Source organism: Columba livia, chromosome 20 (genome assembly GCF_036013475.1).
Source record: "Columba livia isolate bColLiv1 breed racing homer chromosome 20, bColLiv1.pat.W.v2, whole genome shotgun sequence".
Taxonomy (NCBI): domain Eukaryota; kingdom Metazoa; phylum Chordata; class Aves; order Columbiformes; family Columbidae; genus Columba; species Columba livia.
In genome coordinates this window covers 6,267,471-6,287,963 of record NC_088621.1, presented here as the reverse complement: position 1 = coordinate 6,287,963, position 20,493 = coordinate 6,267,471, and the positions used below count along the sequence as shown (strand labels likewise).

Below are 20,493 nucleotides of genomic sequence, written 5' to 3'. Positions count from 1 at the left end.
CTCTGGCCTTCTTGTCCTCAGCATCGGGGGTCTCATCCTGCCCAGGCTGCAGGATCAGGGACCCACACCCCAGTGCAGGATCAGGCCCCAGCTGCTGGTGCCCTCTTGCCATCTCCTGGCTACCAGGGGAACACCAGCAGCACCCAGGCAGGATTGGGCCAGCTCTGGATGGGTGACCCTCCTCCGGATTTGGGGCAGGGAGAAATTGCTGTGGGGTGATAACAAATAACATCCCTCTACCCCCCACCCACTCCTGGGGGCATTTCTGTGCCCCTCACCGCAGCACCAGGGCTGTTTGGGGGGTCAGGCTCCTCTCACTGCCTCTTACCCAGGGGACTTTTCCGCATTCAAAGTGGGTGCAGGTGGCACCGTGTGTCCGGAGCTGGATGTGAAAATGCTTCTCCCATTCCCGAGCATCCCTGGCCGCATCCTGCCCCAGTCCAGCAGCCGTCACCAACCCAGGGATAGGGGTCAGAGCCCTGCACAGGGGCACAGGGACGGGGGCTTTTCCCAGGGGCTGTGGGATCTGGCGAGGTTCCAGTGGGGGCCATTCCCAGGGGGCACAAACAGGAGGCGGAGGTGGGTGCAAAGCACATGGAAGGGTCTTTAATCCCCCACTCCATCATGGCTCCCTGTGGCAGCTCCGGCTGTGCCCCCGCAGCAGTGAGCACGGTGCCACCATCACTGGTGGTGCAGTTGTGAGGGCACCCAAGGGTGCGTGGGCCAGCGGTGGCTGGTGCGGGAGCAGGTGGGGAGGCGATGCGGTGCTGGGGGGTGATGGGGTGGCAGCGAGGGGCTGTGGCGGGGGCTCAGAGCCGGGCAGCTGGCTGGTCGTACACGTGGTGGGTGTTGTACCGCCGAACCGTCACCGCCTCCGGCTTGCTAAAGGTGCTGCTGCCGCTGTAGGTGTCCGAGCTGGGGAGGGAAGGGGGAGTGAGGGACAAGGGTGGAGGTCACGGGGTGCTGGTGTCACCTGTGGCACTAGTCCCATGTGCCCAGCACCCATCACAGTTCCTGGGCAGTGCGGTGGGATGCAGGGGTGGAACTCACCCCCAGAAGACCAGCATGGCCACCAGGCCGGCCAGCAGGATGGCAAAGAGGATGGAGAGGATGGAGGTGAGGGCGATCATGCTGGCGCTGTGCCCGCTGCCCGTTGCAGGGGTGTCACTGAGTGACTGAGCTGGGGAGAGAGCAAGAGGGGAGGGAGAGGGACAAGCACCCCGGGACAGTGTGGGGTCCCGTCCAGGGCACCGTGTGTACATGGGCAATCACAATGTGCAACTGCACTGTGGAAATGCAGCATGCAAACACACTGTGCAATCCCAGTGTGCAAATGCAATGTGCAATTGCAGTGTGCAAATGCAATGTGCAATGGTAGCGTGAAAATGCAGCATTGAAACACTATGTACAACTGCACTGTGCAAACACCATGTACAATCACACGATGCCATCGTATCCCAGCAGGACCCAAAGCAGCACCCTGCCTCTGTTTCCCCAGCTTCTCACAGCAGCACCGCACCCCACGCCACTGATGCTCAGTGTGCAGCCCCCCAGGACCACCCCATGTCCCCCCCACACTCTGCAGCTGTGGGATGGGTGCGAGGGGCAGGACGAGCACCCCAGCAGCGGTACCTGTCCTCAGGGTGATGGGCTCTGACCAGCGTGTCTGTGCCACGGGCACGGAGCCATTCAGGGAGAGGAACTTCACCCTGGGGTGGGAGGGCAGGTTGGCCATGCTCCCCCAAGCTGGGGGGCTGCCGGCAGGATGGGGGACACGTCCCCATGCGCAGGCTCACCGGTAGGGCCCCGGGCCGGGCAGGGGCCCGTTGCAGGTGGGTCTGCTCTCATCCTCGGTGCATTTCGTTTCGCTGCCGACGCGCAGCACCGTGATGTCCCCGGGGCGCTTGGGGCAGGGGTAGTTGAGAAGGGTGGTGTTGAGGGTCATGTAGGCGGGGGTGCTGTTGGGGAACCTCTGGAATGCTCGCTCGGGGGACCCCGGTTCCACGCTGTCATTGAAGGTGTTTACGGCTGCAGGGATGGGGACAGGGGTGAGGATGGAACCCCGAGGGGAACACGGGGAGCCCTGCGCATGCCCCTGTTCAGGGCTGCTCCCCACCGCACCCCACCTACCCTCGGCGACAGCCACCACCAGCCAGATGACGGGGTTGCCTGGATCCTCAGAGAAGACGCAGCGGGGCTGCTCCAGTGTGAAGGTGGAGGCGGTGATCAGGCCCCCCAGGGAGGGGCTGGCCAGGGTCGGGATGTACGGGATCGTGTCTGTGGTGACAAGCCAAGGGGGGTGCGGCAGGGGGCGCGGTTCCCCCACTGCAGCCCCCGACCGGCGGCTCCGGGGGCTCGGAGTGCGGACAGGAGGGAGCTGACTCCAGCAATCCCAGCTGCAGGGGTCCTGCTTGCCTCCCGCCCCCCATTTTAGGCTCAGACACAGCATGTTCCATGAAAAGAGTAAGCCTGTGCCCCCACCCGGGGAGGGACACCCCTGCGAGACCCCCAGAGGACCCCACGCTGTGCCAGCAGACCCAGGAAGGTGACACCAGGGGTCGCACCCAGAATAGTGGTGGCATCAGCTCCCCTGCACCCCCAGGTTCTGAGGTGTCCCTGTGCACAGGGGACCCCCTCAAGCAGGGGACAGCGGGGACCGCAGCCCGATGGCATCGCAGGACTCACTCAGCCCGTGGGCCGTCGTCAGGAGCAGGAGCAGCAGCGGGAGCATCGTGCAGGCGCTCGGGTGCCGAGGGCAGGAGTGGGGCCGGCCAGGCTCTGTATCCCCACGGAACCCGCCCGTGGCCGCCAGCGCCCACATTCCTGCGCAGGCCGCAGCCCCACGGCAAACAGGTCGGGCTCGTTTCCCTGGGCATCGTTTGCTATGGCTGAGCGCCCACCGGTGAATTGTGCTGAGAACTGCCACGGCAACAGCCCTCGCCCTGGCGATGGGGCAGCAGGGCAATGCCACCCCAGGGTGATGCCATCCTTGAGGCCACCAGACCCCACCAGTGCCAGCATGTGCCTGCCCCAACACCAAGTATCACCAAGCCGAAGCCCTGAGTGGTTTTTGGGGGGTCCCAGTGCCCCCATTCTCCACAGCCCCAGCTGGTGAACACACCCCCAAGGGGTGGCGGGTGGAGAGGGGGATGTCCCACAGCCAAGCACACAGGAGGCAGCAGAAGGTGTAAAGTGAGAATTTACTTGGCAGGGCATGGAGCGGGAGGCTGGGGGACAAAGCAGCCCAGCCCTGGGGGGCTGCACCTGCAGCCGGGGGGCAGGGTTCGGGGCAGGGCCGGGGAGATGTGGTGGGTCCTGTAGGAGCTGCGGGTGAAGATGCTGCTCTCTGAATCCCGGCAGCACAGGGAACCCCACACCTGGGCACTGTGGGGAGAGACAAGCAGAGATGTCAAGCATGGTCCCCAGAGCTCTGCCATCCCCCCACGTCGACTGCTGCCAAGGGGCCCTTTCTCACTGCCCAACTATGGGAAACCCCCACTTTAAGAAAAGAAAAAAAGGCTTTTTAAATCTTAAACACATCTCTGTCACTCCATCTCTTTGCTGATGGGGCCGAGGGGATGGTGTTCTCCTGGTGCCCCTATGGACATGCCCCTGAGCACGGCCCCCCGCACCCCCATATCCCCCGTACCCCATGGTGCTGATTGCCGCCATGACCAGTGCAGCCCCCAGGCTGGCGAGGAGGGCAGCCATGACCACCGTGTCACTGCCGCGGTGCCCAGGCCTGGGGTCGATGGTGCTGGGGCTGCTGGCTGGAAGGAGATGGGATGAGGAACATGGGGGACATGGGGGGCTCAGGGATGGTGCGATGGAGAGGAGTGGGACAGGGTGGCTGGGGGACATCAGGGACTGCTCCCCCCCTCCGGGTTTTGGGGTGATGGCATAGGGCTGATGCAACACCACATGCCAGCACCCCAACCGGGCAGGTTCAGGGGAGCCGGGGGGGACAGCAGTGCCATCAGTACCTCTCCGCAGGAGGATGGGGTCTGACCACCTTGTCTCTGCCTTAGGGCCATGACAGCCCATTACCAGGAACTTCACCCTGTGGGATGGTGACAGCCAGGGGGATGAGCCCGTCCTTCCTGGGGAATTGCCGCATGGGGGGCCTGGGGGGGTCCATCCCCCCAACCTCACCTGTAGGGCCCTGGTGAGGGCAGGGGCCCATTGCAGGGGTGTCGGCCACTTTGTCCTCCGCACGCCGTGTCCCCCCCAACCCGCAGGACGGCCGGGCTGGGTGCTGAGCAGGCATATGTGGCCACTGCCGCCTCCAGTGTCATGTAGGCATGGGCGGTGGGCAGCTGCTCGTATGGGGGCACGGCGTCTCGCGATGGGGGGTTCCTGAAGGAGTCCGAGGCTGCGCAGCACAGAGCAGGGGTGAGTGGCTGGGGCGAGGGTCCTGCCACGGCAGGGACGTGTGCCGGAGCAGCGAGCACCCACCGTTGGCCAGAGCCACCACCAGCCAGACAGTGTCGGAGGCGTTGGCGAGCGGGGTGAAGATGCCGCGGGGTCTCTCCAGCGTGAAGGTGGTGGCCGTGAGCTTCCCTGGCAGTGGTGTGGGGGGAACGCGGGGCACGTAGGGCAGCAGGGCTGGGGGACAGGGGGTAAGAGAGGGGACCCTGTGCCCACCTCAACCATCCCACCCTTACTCACCCATCAGTAACTGTCGGACCCCAGCCCGCGCCAGGGTTTGTGAGCACCGGTGCCAGCACAGGGGGAGCTCTGGGGGTGCTGAGAGTGCCAGCACCAGGGGGATAGTACCAGTGTGGGGACCCCCAGCCGTGCCCAGCCCTATAACCCCCTCCCCAGCACAAACACCTTGGGGAAACCACCTCACAGCCCCTCTGAGCCCCCAGCCCCCCTTCCCAAACCCATTGGGGGAGTCACCCAGGCCCGTGACTGCGCCCGTCCCGGCCAGCGCCAGCAGCACACACAGCAGCTCCATGGCGTGTCACCCTGCTCCGCTCACCCCGTCCCACTGCCGAGGGGACGAACCGGCCTGCGAGCCCCCGTGGCAGGGACCGCCTGTCCCGGGTCCTGGACCCTCCCAGCCCCACATTCCTGCACCAGCTCTGCCGGCCCCGCAGGACCCTGTGGGCAAAGGGGACAGTTGCACCGCCCGGGTCACCCGCTGGTCCCAAACCCCCACCCTGAGGGGCAGGCGCAGGGTGCAAGGATGCAAAGCACAAGCCTGTGATGTGAAAGGGAAAAACGAGACACAGAGGCGGCACATTCAAGGACGAGTTAGCAGGAGCTGGAGGTTTGGTCAGGGCTATGGGGGCAGCCAGGTGAGTGGTCCTGCACCCCCATTCACCCCACCAGGACCTGAGTCCCCATGGGTGCCGCAGAGTGCCGCAGAGTGCCCAGGGTGAGGGGTGGGCCCGTGCCCAGCTCGTTTTGGCACAGCCAGCCTTGCCCCGAGGAGGTTAAGTGCTCCAGAATCATCACACCCAAAACTCACCCAAAACCCCAAGTGTTCAAGGCAAACGGTCCCACCCAGTGCCGGGGGTGCAGAGGCACCCAAACTCCAGGGCCACCCCATGCCGATATTTCCATGTCAATCCTTTCCCCTTGCTGGCAGCAGGGACAACCATGGCCCCCCTCCCTGGGGGAAGGGTCTCTAAGCCCTTGGGACAGGGACAGTGACCCTGGAAGGGGCACCCACTGCTGCTCTCCAGGCAGAAGGTTCAAGTGCCCCTTCTCTGGTGTTTGCCCAGGGCTGTGCCTGCCTGCTCCTGCGTGGGAGAGGATTCCCCCCCCTTCCCGAAGGGGCTGGGACCGTGCCTTCAGATTAAGTGGAAATGGGGCATTCGGAGATTACGCAGTCCAGCTGCCGAGGGAAAAACCAGGCTCAGCTGCAGCCTCCATCCCTCCTGCTGCCCAGCAACACTTGCACCGGTGTTCCCAGATACCCATGGGGACACGCAGCCCCCCCTCTGTCACCCCAGAGCCCTCCTTTGTGCTCCCAGGGGGGGCCAGCGGTGGGGTGAGGGCGGCAGGGTGACGCAGGGGGACACTGAGTCACAGTTTCAGCTGCTGATACCTGCTACTGAGACGCAGGCGCTGCATACCTGGGGGGTCATGGCTGGGCTAATAATAACACCCTGCTGCAAGGGAGCTGGGAACCTCAGGGGGAAGGGAGAAACCCCCACATGGGTCTCTAGCCAGGGCCAGGGGGCCCAAGGTTTCAGTCAGACCTGTCCGGTGGCATTATCAGCAATTATTTGGAGCTCTGTCCCCTCCCAGCACCACAGCATCCCAGGCGTGCCTTTCCCCTCGGCCGGCTGCTGCCGCTGGGCACAGAGGGGACCCGCTTTGGGACAGTGCCCTGCACAGAGGGGACTGAGCACCTGCGTCTGCTGCTTTCACCCCTTTGCCACCCACATCCCCCCACCACAGGGACTAAGCCGTCTCAGGGCTCAGAAGCCAGGTGGCAAAAGGGTTTTAGGAGATGCCTCATGTCCTTGTGGTGGATGATGTGACACAGACAAGGTGCTGAGCCTGAACAGCTCATGCCACAGTGCCCCGGTGATGGACCAGCCCCGAAACAGGGAGGCTCCATCTGATTCACCCTGGGGAGCATCTCCTGAAGATGCCTTGGGCCATGCTCAGCAGGAAATTCTTGCTTTGTACAGGGCTGGGTGAATCCTGCTCAATTGTTGCTTCAATTCACTGTTTTGATTGCTGGGAGGATGTGATCTGAGGATGGACAGCTGAAGTTTAAACACAAAACATCTGCCTTTCACAACCAGAAGAGAGGCAGACACAGCCCGCAAACACACATACCTGCTGTTTGCAAGGAGCTCCTGGGTTTGCAGAATCCCCAGAACCTGCAGCCAAGGGGAACCAGGAGGCTGCAAGCACAGGATGGGCGCTGGGGAAAGTTCCAGCCCTCCACAGCTCTGAAAACCCTTTCCATTTTATATTGGCATGACAGAAATTTGCTCCTCTCTGCTGGACCAGGACATGCTGGCCACAGGAAGGTGCAGAGCACGGCTGTGTCCCAGATCTCCTGGGAACGAGGTGACATGGCAGATGGCACCAGGACTGCTGATGTGCCAAAGGGATTTAGCGTGGGCAGAGCTCTCAGGACTTGCAGCTGGGGCTGCTGGCCACAGGGAACAGCCAGAAACAGAAACGTTTCAGCTGCCAGGTGACAAGAATGGGGACAATGTACAGCAAGGCCACCAGGATTGGGGCAAGGCTAAGAGGCAGAGCTCATGGTGCAGGAGGGTGCTCTGGAGAGCATCTCTGCTGACAGCCTTGTGTGGCTGCCAGGCTGCTCGCCTTGGTCGCCTGTCACCGGCTGGTGGCACCAGCACTCCCTGCAGCAGCAGCACAAAGCTGCCAAACAGCTTCCGCCCTGCAGAGGCTTCCCTGGGGCACAAACAGCCCCAAACTGCTGCTGTTTCACCCCAGAGAGGGGGATAAAGGAGGGCAGGTCCAGCCAGAAGGGCTTCAGGACAAGAGGAGCAGGGATGGTGGCTCACAGAAAGAGCAGGGGGCTGTGACTTCCCCCAGGAGGGACACTGCTGGGTCACCTCTGCCAGGTGAAGCACTGACAGCCTGCAATGCCCAGTCCCTGGGACTTACCCTGCAGAGTCACATCCTCCAGCAAAGCTGAGCTTTCCCCTCCTTTCCCCTGGCTGGATCAAGTGTCCCCAGCTCTGCAGAGTAGGCTGGTCCCCCAGAGGGGACCAAAGAGGAAGGCACCCCAAGCCATCAGGCAGCACTACAACTTGCAGTGGAAATGAGTTTATTAAGACCAAGCAGAGAGAGGGGCAGGAGGAGGAGGCTTTGCTGCAAGAGGTGCCTCAGGGGCAGGGAGACCCTCATTTGTTTTCCAGCTGGTCCAGTTGTAGTGAGACACCCTCCCCCCATCCTGTTCCTAAGCACTAACAAGGAAAGGTTCTGCCTTCACAAGTGGGTCTGTCACCATGGGACCACTGTCCCAGCTAGTTGCCCATGTGGCCATCAACCCTACCCAGAGATGCAAGTGCAGTTTCTATGAAAATAGCCCTCCCTCTGGAAAAACAAACAAACAAAAAAATATAGAGAGCAGGCAGGGCTCTCACGGGACTGTGTTATTGCTCAAAGTGACAGGCGGTTGGACGCAGGAACTTAAGGCAACAGGAATAAGTGCACCAGGTGGGTGCCTGAGGCGTGCACAGCTCATTGTCCCAGGCAGTCCTCGGTGACGCCCTGCGCGGCCAGCTCCGCCAGCACATTGTCCAGGTAGTTGGGGTCAGGGTAACCATGGCCACTCAGGTTCGTGTCCATCTCTGTCTTGTGATGGATCTCATTCCACACCACTGTGTTGCTCTCACCGGTGGTGCTGGAGGTGCCCACGGTGAAAATCAGGCGTCTCTTCCAGGCCACCCTCAGGAGCTCCAGGACCTAGAGGTGGCAGGAAGGAAAAAAAACAAAGCTGGAGATTTGAACCATGAAAGCAGCTTGCCAGAAGCTTAACAGCCTAAATCTCTGCTGTAGCAGGAGGAAAGCAAAGATCCCAGCATCAGAAGGGATCTCCCTCATGTCCTAGTTACCCATGCGATGACCCCGATGGGAAGGACCACTTGCTGGTCTTCCAGGACTTGAAAAATACTCCCAGAGCTCTCAGCAACACAGGGCCAAGAGACAACCTGAAAAGGGTCATGTTATCAGCATGTGACACCTTACCTTCCTCCCCTTCTCGTTGTCAGGCAGGTAACAACGGCGAGGAAAGCCTCTTGCTGTGTATGGCATGCCAGGGTTGGGGTGCTCAGGGCCCTGCAATAGAGAATACACATTTGGCATGGAAATGTCCATCTTCATATGAGTCGGTCAATCCCTCAGCAACTGGATTTAGCATCAGCAGCAGAATTTAACACAGATCCTGTATCACACAGGAGCCCCTCGTTCCCGTGAACACCAGCTCTGCAGGCTGCTTGTGCTACGGAGGCAGCTCAACTGAGAGCAGAAGGTTGCCCTGTGGCACGGACCAGATGCAGATGGGGAAAAGACATCTCTTCACTGCAGACAAGCTGCTTGGGGCAACAGAAGAGAGCAAGGCAGGGAGTAAACATGGGTGGAAAATTATTAAGGAAGACCAATGAGCTGGGCTCTGCTCAGCGGTGGGCTTGCCGGCAGGTGCTGTACCAGGACTTCTCTGTGAGGCTCTCCTGGCTTGTGCTACCTGGCAGAAGCCATTCCTGCGAGCGTGCTGTGTGCTCACCTGGATGCCTCTGCTGATGTGATAGACAATCTCGATTGTCCCGCAGTCTTTGTGGCCAGGGAGGGACTGGGGGAACGTGGAGACCTCCATCTTCCCTTTGGGCTGAGTACCAGTTTTCTCTCCGTAGATAGTTTTACAGGAGGGGCACTGCAAACTCCCATCCTGCAGGGAGAGAGGAGCAGACGTCAGAACTCCACAGACAAGTCACCGGGCACAGGGGACCTGGTGGGGACGGGCCAGCTCCGTACCTTGTTCCCGTTGGAGTACATGGCCAGCACGCAGAGCATGTGGAAGTGGTGCTGGCAGCTCCTCAGCCGACCCACCGCCTCCGGCTTGATCGTGCTGCACTCACACGCATCGCCATAACCCGAGGGGGAGGACAGCTTCTCCATGCAGATGATGCAGTCCTAGAGGCCAAGACAGAAAGGAGAAAACCACCATGTCCTGCGAGCACAAGCTGCTCGTAATGACTGACCCACCAAGGAGGCAAAGAGATGCTTCAGCAAGATTTGCCTTCAACTTTGATCTTTTCTTTTGACATTTAAGGGCACAGCCAGATTTCATTATCTGACTGGTATCACCTCCACAGCGCAGGAGAAGACCTGCCATCCGTCAGAGGGGATGAGCAGCAATCGAGTGGGGTTATGTCCTGCTCCTCTACAGCACAGGGTTTGCATCTCTGTAGCTTTGACCTCTCTGAGCACAGAGAGGAGGCTGAAGCCAAACTCCCTCCCCCAGCCCAGGCCCTGCAGCCAGCTCCAAGGGAAATGAGGAGGCATTACCAGGATTAGCTACACAACCCACACCGTGCCTTCTCCATCAGTCTGCTGACAAGGACAAGTCACCAGTTACCACGTGTGGGCTTCAGGCAGCACTGAGGCCTCTCCATCTAGCATCAGCAGCGCCACTGCGAGCAGGAGTATCGACCACACAGGATGCCCAAGGAGGGGTGGTCCTCAGGCATCGCCATGGTTGTCACAGCACCCAGTGAAGAGGCCACCGGGCAATCTGGAGTCACTTCACTGTCCTCTCACCTCGTCAGCAGAAGAGCCCTTCACCTCTTCCAGGTACTTTCTCACCACGGCTTCGGGCTCGGTTGGCGTCGCTGCACAAGGAGAGAGGCGAGAAAAAGAGAGGAGAAGGAATCAGACACACTGCGAGACATGATGGACATGTGCAGGTGAGCCAGAGAGAAGGGAGACAAGCAAGTCACTGGCCAGGACGCCAAGGAGACAGGGCAGGGTCAGAGGGGGAGAAGAGGCTGCTCCAACTCATCCCTACAAGCCCCTCAGAGGCTTTGCTGTCAGAAAGGGCTGCCAGGAACACCGTGAACACTGCAGACATGAAAACCCACTGGCAGATGTGAGTGCCCTGTGTTGTGCACCCAGGGCTCTGCCTGTACCTGCTGGGCTCCTGTCCTCCCCACATACCCCATTGACAGCAGCCAGGTCCCAGCTGGACTTTGTGCAGACCAGAGGCCAGCCAGGATCAAACCAACCCAAGGATGCTATGGCCTCAGTGGGATAGAGGATTACATCTGTGTTGTCAAAAGAGAAGAGGCATCCCCCCTTTGCCCCAGCTGGCACCTGACCAGGAGACCCAGCAATGCATGAAGCTTCAGACCCCATTTCAAGTACGGCAGCACGAGCCTCACATCCCTAGCATGAAACAGCAGCCTTTCTCCTGAGCTTCCACATACTCAAATCCAGCAAGACAAAACACAAGTCACAGGGTATACAAAACAAACCAGCTTTCCAACAGGTACACATTATTTGCAGCACAAGACAGTGATATTTTTGCATTTTCCTAAATATAGTCCCTGCTCCCCATCCACCCAGGCACGGGCACCCCAACAGCCCACTGGCAGCCTGGTCCCCTCAGAGGTGTCACGGCACAAAGCAACAAACATCACACAACATCCGAAGCAAGTTACTGCCCGTAGCATCAGCAGTCACCTTAACTCCCAGCCCAACAAGGCTTGGCTTAAGCCCACAAGCATTGTATGTGTCTGCAGGGCACCCAGCTCCCGGCTAGAGGAGATGAGCTCCTTACCGGTCATCAGGCCCGTCACCGAGGCTGCCAGGCTCTTCCACCAGCCTAGGAAAGGAAACATTTGCACAAGTGACATTATGACCCCACCTGGCACGAGGCAAAAGAAAGACCTGTCACTTGGCTTGGGGGAAACCTCGCCTTTCCTTCCTGAATCTACTTTTTGGGGGAAAGCAGTGCTGTGATGAACAGGCCAGTGAAACCATAGCTCTTTCTTCTCTGTTCTCCTCCATCCTGGCCAGCCAAGCTGCCAGTGGTTCAGGGAGCAAGGGAAACACCAGCAACAGCTGGAGAGGCCACAAGCATCCATGCCCAACAGCCCAGGGCCTCACAAGGGAGTTGTGCTCCAAAGAGCTCCACTCCTGAGCTCATTTCTGAGCCACTGTAGGACATGAGCTGTATTTCAGCAGAGAGTACTGCTGCTCCAAACTCCACACACCCAGGTGGACACAGGACATCGCCATGTGCAACACCTGGGCATCAGAGCCATGGGGGCACCTGTACAGCACATCTTCAGCTCTTCCTGTCCGCTTCGGTGCCTTCCAGGAAGATGAAGGGTTCACAAGTGTTGGCTCTGTGCTTGAAAAAGCTGCGCATCAAGAGACAGTCACACTGGAGGCAGCACCGAACTGTTCTGCCACCCCAAAACACAGTTTCTGTCATCAGGATGAAGTGGCAGGTGCTGTTTTCTGGAGAACCACTTGTCACAGGAGAGGCAAATGTGAAGTGGAAGGGAAGGACTGCTCACACACCGCAGGTGTTGTTGAACAGGCAAAGGCCTGGATGGCACAGGCCCGGATGGCACAGGCCCTGTACCACATAGGAGCCCCTCGTTCCCACAAACACCAGCTCCGTGGGCTGCTTGGGCTATGGGGGCACCTGGACAGGGAGGAGATCCCTGAACTGGGAGTTGGACTCTCCTGACTGAAGACACAGTCATTAAGATGAGTTATTTTCAGAAGAGGACTCCTGGCCATCCTGAAACACATGATTTCTGGCAGCAGGAGGAACGGGTAAGCTGAGCACACAGACCAGTGATGCTCTCTGAGTGCCAGTGTGGGCAGGAGGAGAGATGCCCAACCTCTCAGGCAGAGCAGGGCTGTGAGGATCACCCTCTGTAGACCATTAACCAGGAAGGTAACAGGATAAAATAAGCATTAGGCCAAAGAGCAACACGAAAGTAGGCGTTTTCCACATCAGGGGTGTGTCAAAATCCCCTGGAAAAGCATTTCCAAGAACTGCCACAAGAGGAGCAGGAGACAAACAGGAGCCTGGGCAAGCCCCAGCCTTCCAGCTCCCAGGCCAGGAGCTCAGGAGCTGCTTCAGGGGCTCATCGGCAGACACCACTGGGGATGCAGCTCTTTGCCTTTTCCAGAGGTGAGAGGTGGGAATCCTCAGCTGGGACCTTGCTCCTACGCAGCGGATCACAATCTGCCGCCAGCACAGACCTGCAAGGGGACGCAATGGGTCTGAACTGTCTCAGCTCAGTGCTCACTGCACCCAAAGGTCTGCTGGCTGTGTGCTCCATGATGTCCCTACTCCAGCCTGGCACTTCCCATGCAGGACAGTTGGAACCAGGCTCTGGCTTGCAACCACCAAAGACCTACGCAGTCACACAGGAGAAAGAGGCTTCAGCTGCTTCTGCTCTGCAGGTTTTGGGAAGCCCCATGTGAGCAGGACTTTCTGTTACCCGCCGTGACTCCATCCACTTCCACAAGTACCTGACTGTGATGGCCACCACGTTCTCACTCCTGAGGATCTCGTGCTGCCTGCCAGACTGAGCACCAAGTCCTTCTAGACCGTGTTTTCCAGGTGGCTCTTTTTGAAGCGACCTTCTTGTCTCCTCTGGCTACGGGCTGGAGAAAGCAATGCCAAAAAGATGCACAGACAAGGTGGTGAAGACAAGTGAGAGAAGCGAGAAGGTGTGTTACACCAGCAGCAACACCCGCCCGGGACTCGACAGAACATCCCGGTTCACCTGCACTGCAAATCTGAGCGGCTTTAGAGAAATTTGCCTTGTTTGGGACAGCAGAGGACGCTCCTTCATTTCTCTTGCTGTTGACTTTCCTTTGTAGCAGCTCAGAGGAACAAAGAGATGACTTGCCCAAGAACTGGCCAGGCTCATTTGAATCAAATCAATGAAGGGAGACAAAAAACCCAGTGCAGAGCTGGGTAAGAGTGAGAATGAGAAAGCTCTCGCAAGGTCTGTGGGGTACAGCAGGGATTTCAAGCAAAGCAAATGGCATTACACCACCTCAGCAGCTGGCATTGGGCCGGAGCTGCGGACAATCAGGCAGAAAAGGGCGATGCAGCTCTCAGCCATCCTTAGGAAACCCAGGCCTGATGGGTTTGCATTGTGGCATCTCTGGTCTGTTCCTGTCACTTTGCTGTGATAACGCTCTGATGCACTTATATCCACCAAGCTGTCTGGGGGAGCCCAGACACCTTAGCAAATCTGTCCCCAGCTGCAAGTGCTTCATTGTCCAGTCCCAAGGAAGCCTTTTGATGCACAGAACTTGGTTTCAGCAATGGCAGCAAGCCCACACAGCCTTCCTTGCCTCTGAAGGGAGGCTCTTCTGCGGGCAGAACAGCACATCTGGCAGGCCAGACCACAGCTGGAAGGCAGCTGGGAGACACGGCACCCACCACCAGCCACATCTGCTCCAGCACATTAATCGCTTCCTTACCGGACCATTCGCTCCCTAAAAGTGTTTGCCTCCAAATCTTTGTTCTAGCCATCCCTTGGGATCAAAGCCTGTTTTGATGATCCAACAGTTTTCAGGATTCAATAGTGAATTGAAAATGCAACAGCAGAATCGACTGATGCTTTTTATCACCGGCTGGCCGAATGCTGTGCTATTGATTTATCTGGGATGTGAAGGAATGTTTACCATTCTTTCATTTACAAAGAGAGGAATAACGATTTTTTTAATGCTTCCCCTTCCTCCCTGTACATAATAAGTTGCTTGCTGAAGCAAGGGCTTTCCACGGGCAACATCTGACAGATGTGTTTCAAATCCTTGCAGCAGCAACATGCCTCCTTCTGTATCCCAAAATGAGCCATATGGTTCGCAGCAGACTCTTTTTTTGATACCCTATGCATACCAGACACAGGTTGTTTCTAGTTATTGCTACGGGCACCCATGTCTCATCACCTCTGGACCCGCAAAGGTTGGACCTCCTGGCCTCAGTCCCCAAGAGGGCTGTCCAGAGATTAGGAAGGTGAGAGGAGATTTGGTGTTAAAACCAGGTTTCTTCACTTTTAGCATTAAAGAGCATCCCAGTTATTACAGCCTGTCTCCTTCAGCAGCCGTCCCCCATGGGAACAGAGAGTTCCCCCCAATTCCATGGGGTTCCCCAGTCCCACCCATCCCATGGGTCTGCAGATGGACAGAACATAAGAGGAGCAATCAGAATCAGCTGGGATTACACCCCCCATCCAGCCAGATCCCATCCTGGACAAGCATCCTCACCTCCACGACCACAGCATTCCACACATGACTGCCCACCCCAGAGAACACACGCAGGGAAACCTCCAAGCCAGGGGAAAACTGCATACTGATCTGCACCACAGACATCACTGCCAGAACAGCAACAACGGTAATGAGTCCTGACTAATTAGTGCCTTTATTTAATATAACCCAGCTAGTCACCATGCTGGCTGCAATTCCAACAATGCCGCCTCGACCTGCCTGCGGTCAGCGTTCGCAGTGGCAGAAAGGAGCAAGCAGGGGTACACTGCACCCACCACCAGCTATTTCAGCACCAGTCTGGTGTAGGCAGCTCACTGGTGGCCTCCTGGGCTCACAGCTCTTGCTAGAACTGTGATGGAAAAACCCGGAGGAGTGTGGGAAGGGAAAGGGCACACGATGCAGAAATTCAGGGCACAAAACAGGCCCATCTCTGCCTGTTGGCAGCTGCAGGGTCTGTAAAGGCAAAAAGAACAGTCTGTGGCTGAAAGTCAGGATCATGACTGCCACTGCAGAACAGCGTTCTAAGCCGGGGGGGGGTGTTGTATAAATGCAGCTTTTTCTTAAGAGGGACTGAGCCCGCTCTTAATCCCGGAGTCATGCACTCTGCAGGACTAGCCGTCCTGTCCCAGCAAAGTGGAATCTCATTTTCTAAACCAGAGGAAGGCACCCTTTCCCACAGCTCAGCATTGGGAACAACAGAACTGGCAAAGCATCTCCTCTGCAGCACATCCTGAGCACAACAAGGACATCTGGGACAGATGTTGTAGCAGAAGGGAGAAGGAGCTGCTCAGTGCCCCGTCCCACCCCTCAGGCTGGTGTCCCCTCCCTGAGCTGTAGGTGTCCAGGCCCAGCAGGTGGCATTGGTGGGCTGGCAGGGAGGTGGCATCAGGCAGGTCCCCAGGCCTGGCAGTGTGCACAGCCCTGGGCTGAGCCGGCTGCTCAGACACCCCCAGCCCGCATCCCATCCTCCCCACCTGCCCCATTTCACACTCTGCGTGGCTGCTCTCCCCACCCTGCTCAAAAGTTACAAGACGTGTTTCTCCTATTAGCATTACACTCTTGCAAGCATCCTGGGCACCTGCATCTGAATCTCCTCCACACTGGGGAGGGGGTGGATGCTGCAAATGTGCTGCTACCAAGAGACCCCACTGAGGAGCAGCCAGCGGCACTGCAGCGTGAGGGACTGCAGAGGAGCGGAGCTATGCATGTGAGGCCACACTTTGCCCTAAATACGCCCAGTTTTGTGTCACTAACCAGCAGTAGGTGACCAACACCAGCAGCAGGCCTGGCTCTCTGTTTTTCAGGCTCCTCCAGTGACTAGAGCAAGGTGATGCCGCTGCAGGAGGTCCCAGTTGCTCTGCAGTCCCATTTCCAGGGTGTCCCCAGCACCCAGCCCACACCCCTGGCCACAGAGGGTTGCACGGATGCTGCACCAGGAGCCAGTGTCACCCCAGCACCTCACCAGCTGGCTGCGGATCAAGATCCTCATCCAGCCCCTCTGCCACCCACCTCTACTCTGCTCTGCTCTTCTCCTTCACCTCCCATTTTCCATTGCTCCTCCTGTTCTCTGCTGCTTTTCCCACCACCCCCTGCTTTCTCCTCCCCCTCTATCACACATCCTACTCCACATTTGCTCTCTCCCTTTCACATCTCCTCCTCTCATAACGCATTTCCGCAAGATGCCTCCTCCACGTTTAATTTATATTTTCCTTCTACCACCCTTCCTGTCTCCTTCAGCCAGGTTTGGACCTCACTTCCCCATCAAACCTCCTCACTGCATGCACAGACTTTGAGGATAGAGACACTGATACCAAAAAACTCCTCAAGACAGCCAGATACCTCTTCCCCTCAACCTCAGGGCTCTTCCCTCCTTCTTAAACACAAGCATCCTCATGTTAAACAACCACTCACTTCCAGTCCCCTCTTCATGTATCTTAGGTTTGGTGGTGGTTGAGCACACCAGGACATCTGTGCTGGGGTTGATGAACAACCTCTACAGCTACACCAGCCTGGATTCCCACCTACCCCCACACAGGTGGGACCCAGGCTCTAAACTGGGAGCCCACCAGCTCTGCAAGGGTGAGGGATATCCAGTGAGACACAAAGAGGAGAAATGAAGGCCCTGCCTTGGAGGTGGCTTAGCTCCTTCTGCTCCAGACAGAGAGAACAAATCCTCTGCAGTTTGACCCTGAAAGCCCTATTATGACTCAGGGGCCTGCTTGTCTGGAAGATCCTTCTCACTCCATGACTCAACGATGACAAGAATGGCTCACAAGAAAACCTTCTCTTGAGAGCGTGTATGGATTAAATGCTCTCCTTGATGGTCCCTCAGCACCCAGACTTGTCCCACCAATGCGTCAAAGCAGGCCCTGGTAGGCGGGTGCCCAAGAGGGTGTAGAGGGACCATGTGGGATGCTGAAGGAGTCTCTGACATGCACAGAGAACAACTGGGCTGCTCCAGCTCAATGGCAACAAGCAGAGCTACCACAGGACAGGTTCTACTTTATCATCATATTTTACAGCTTGTCAGGGACTGTGCAGGCCAGGAGACGTGCCTGGCTTCTCCCCTTGGTGGGACAAACATCATCAGTCAAACCAGAAGAGCCAAGAGGGTGGTGGGGAGAGACAAGAGGGAAAGAGGCAGAACAATTGCAAAGAGATAAAGAGAAGGAGATGGAAGCAAATATCAGAGTTTGAGCAGGAACTACCTTTCTTGGACACTTTCCTCCCCTCCTTAACTGAGCTGTGTTTTTTAGTGGCTTTATGGGTGCTGGCAGCTTGCGGCACACAGGTGAGGTGCACGGGGAGTCCAGCGGCTGACATCAGAATAGCCGTCATGCCTACAGCGGGTACGAGATCAACATGCAGGAAGGAAACAATGGGGAAACATATTCATTAAAAAAAAAAAAAACTTTCAAAGAAAAATTTTAAAAAAGATAAAATAAAACAAAACCCAAACCCTTGATTCAGAGGAAATACAACATCCAAGAGGGTTGCAGTCAGCACAAGGGCAGGATCCAGAGGCTTTCTGAGGGGGGAGCCCAGGAAACGAATTTAAGCAGGGAAATACAGGCACAAGTCTTGGCTGTGAGCCCCTGAGCCAGTGTGGGAACAGGACCTTCCTCTTCATCTTGTCTTTAGGGCTCCTTGGGCACTTTGCATCTGCTGTGGTTCAAAGTCCTCCAGCTCTTGGAGCCCTGGAAGCATCACCTGTAACCCCTAAACATCACACTCAGCTACTGGCCCCCCTAAAGTTACGTATTTCAAAGACATCGCAGCAAATTGATCCCCAGAGAGTAGCTTAACTGCCCGCAGACTGTGTCCAAGTGCAGAACTGACCACAAACTGGAGCTGCTCTACTCAATCCCCCACCAGACGAGCCCCATGGTGGTGGCGTCCCACTCACCCCCACCATCCCCTCCTTGGCACCCCAGCTTTTCTTACCACTCCCAGCTAAAATACCGTTCTCACCCTGCCCCCCCCCAGCCAGCTATATTCATGGGACGCAGTTTGCTCAAGCTCATGAATCATTCAAAAGGACAACCATTCCCTGAAGGTAAAATTGGCACACAGAGAGCTACAGGACTGATCATGCTGATCTAATACGATGTTTGCCCATGAAATACAGGCCGGTTACAAGTCATAACATTTCTAAGGCAGCATATTGCTGTTAAACTTCTATTTGAGACAACACCTGCCTTTGCTTTCCCAAGAAATGACTTCCCCACCTGCTGCGGCCATCGCCAAAACTGGGAAAAGAAAAGCTCATGGGTGCAGAATGACAGCAGACAACCTAAGCGCCATTATTTCCCCAAAGTTTACCTCTTACAGTAGACCATGCAAACCCACATCCTAACACTATGGAAATTCCTGCCGTATCCTGCGCAATGGTTCATGGCCAAAGCAGATATTTCCAAGGATTTTCTTTTTTTTCGGGCTTCTATTCAGTCAGGTTGGGAAAGGAAGATAGAAGAGCATGTTTGTTCAGGACAGAAGGGAGGTAACTTGCCCACATGTGACTGAAAAATCAAGTTATGACGGGAAGCATCAACCAGCTTTGCGTGCAAGTGATATGACTATTTTCTGCCTCAAACATGCAACTAGTCAAGCACCTGCACCTTGTGACTAGAAATCCCCTGCACAAACCCTGTGTCAGTGCCCGACAAGCAGAACTAACCCTACGCAGCACTGACCGTGATTTACACCTCCTTAAGGTCCAAGCACAATAAATATTCCAGAACTTGTCCAAGTCCTTTCTGGACACACAAAGTTGGATGCTCTCACCAAGACTTTCTCAGCAAAGGACCAAAGGCAGACAGTAGGGGTTTCACAAGATAGGTAAATGGGCACAGATGGATGAAGTATTTTACCCAGGGTTACCCAAGAACCTTTGGCAGAGCTGGTCTGGCCAGAAGACCACGTTGCCTGATTCGTGGTGAAACCGCACGCTTCCAGATGGAAGCGGGTAACAGCAAACCAGGCAGCCCTGCATCACTCTCACCAGGTAGCACCACTGTCAATCTAGATTTGATGTCTCACACAGCCCAAACCCACCGAGGTTGCAAAATGCAATTCCCCAGAAATGGTGCAGAAAAGGAAACCGTAAAGTCGTCTCCAAAAAAACCTGCTTCTAAGCGACGCGATCACACTGATTGCAGAGACTGACATTTGAAAAGCAAGTCCAAAGACTAACGTGGATTATCACCACCTACGCACAGCTGACTGATAGGCAAATGCAAAATTAATGCTTTCTTCTTAAGAGATCAATACTGTCTTGCTAACATTAAAATGCAGAGCCCATTTAAAATAAAAGAACATAACGGAGTCTGAACAACCAGCTTCAGACTCTTAATGTCAGAGGACAAAATGTTGCTTCAAAAATTCAGACCCAGTGAAGACCACAGGACCTCAGCTGAGTTCAGTTACCCTCTAACACAGCCCCCGCCTCGTACCTGGAACAACACGTCCAAAACTGCCTGCCAGCATCATGAATCATCGCAAAGAAAATAAACGTTTATTCCAGGAACCTTCTCTCTTTGGTTTTATGAGCTGCAAATGTATCTACAACTCCACACAGACATACAGCACAGGGCAATCGTGGAACCGGGACAACTACCCCCAACCAAATGTTCTCCCACAGACAATCTTAAGCCATCCAAACAAAGGTAATTTTCCACTTTTACCTTGTGCTGCCTTTGGAGAGACACACAAAGAATCACCTTCTGCAGATTCAAATCAAGAGAGCATTCAAAAAGGAGCTATTCTGGTGTTACGTTGCTCTTCTGGCTCATCTCAAACCCCAGCAGCAATACCTCCTCTAAAGCTCTAATACAATACTGGAAATCTCAGCATCTAACAATCCTCCCACAAGTTTGGTGACAAGTCCCCAGTGAGGGATCTCCTCTGATCCAAGCCTTACGTGGGAGCGTGCGTTCACAAAAAGTGCCAAAACAACACGGAGACACACAGCACATCTGCAGAGCAATTCTGACCCGCGGACACAACTGTTTCCATCCCAAACTCGTCATAGACATCTGTGGAGTTACATCAGGAGCAAATGGGACCCAGGGACCTGAAGATGCAAGGGCCAAGGTGCAACAAGATAAGCTTGCCCAGACCAAAACTGCTTTTGGATGCTCTTGTGTTCCTGCTGCTCCCCAGCTGGAATAATATTAGTATGTTCACAGCTTTCCATGAGAACTGCCTCTTCTCTCTTGCTCAAAGCATCTATTTGGCTAAAAG

The 20,493-nt window shown here is 56.4% G+C and overlaps 2 protein-coding genes across 2 annotated transcripts in view; both read right to left on the bottom strand.

Annotated features, from left to right (window-relative positions):
- Nucleotides 1-580: 580 nt before the first annotated feature.
- Nucleotides 581-2,859, bottom strand: LOC102088124 (uroplakin-3b-like protein 1). The gene is made up of 6 exons (XM_065037073.1): nt 2,686-2,859; nt 2,131-2,277; nt 1,797-2,028; nt 1,633-1,709; nt 1,051-1,180; nt 581-915 (listed from the first exon to the last, which is right to left on the bottom strand). The coding sequence occupies exons 1-6, from the start codon at nt 2,819-2,821 to the stop codon at nt 810-812; spliced, it is 828 nt and encodes a 275-aa protein (XP_064893145.1). The 5' UTR covers nt 2,822-2,859; the 3' UTR covers nt 581-809.
- A 4,895-nt stretch (nt 2,860-7,754) lies between these two features.
- DTX2 (deltex E3 ubiquitin ligase 2) overlaps nt 7,755-20,493 on the bottom strand; it is a 31,708-nt gene continuing 18,969 nt past the window's right edge. Inside the window, 7 exon segments of the mRNA XM_065037067.1 lie at nt 7,755-8,412; nt 8,695-8,784; nt 9,230-9,391; nt 9,478-9,636; nt 10,264-10,334; nt 11,282-11,326; nt 17,460-17,591. Of these exon segments, the coding sequence (XP_064893139.1) occupies nt 8,188-8,412; nt 8,695-8,784; nt 9,230-9,391; nt 9,478-9,636; nt 10,264-10,334; nt 11,282-11,326; nt 17,460-17,591 (884 nt within the window). The 3' untranslated portion in view covers nt 7,755-8,187.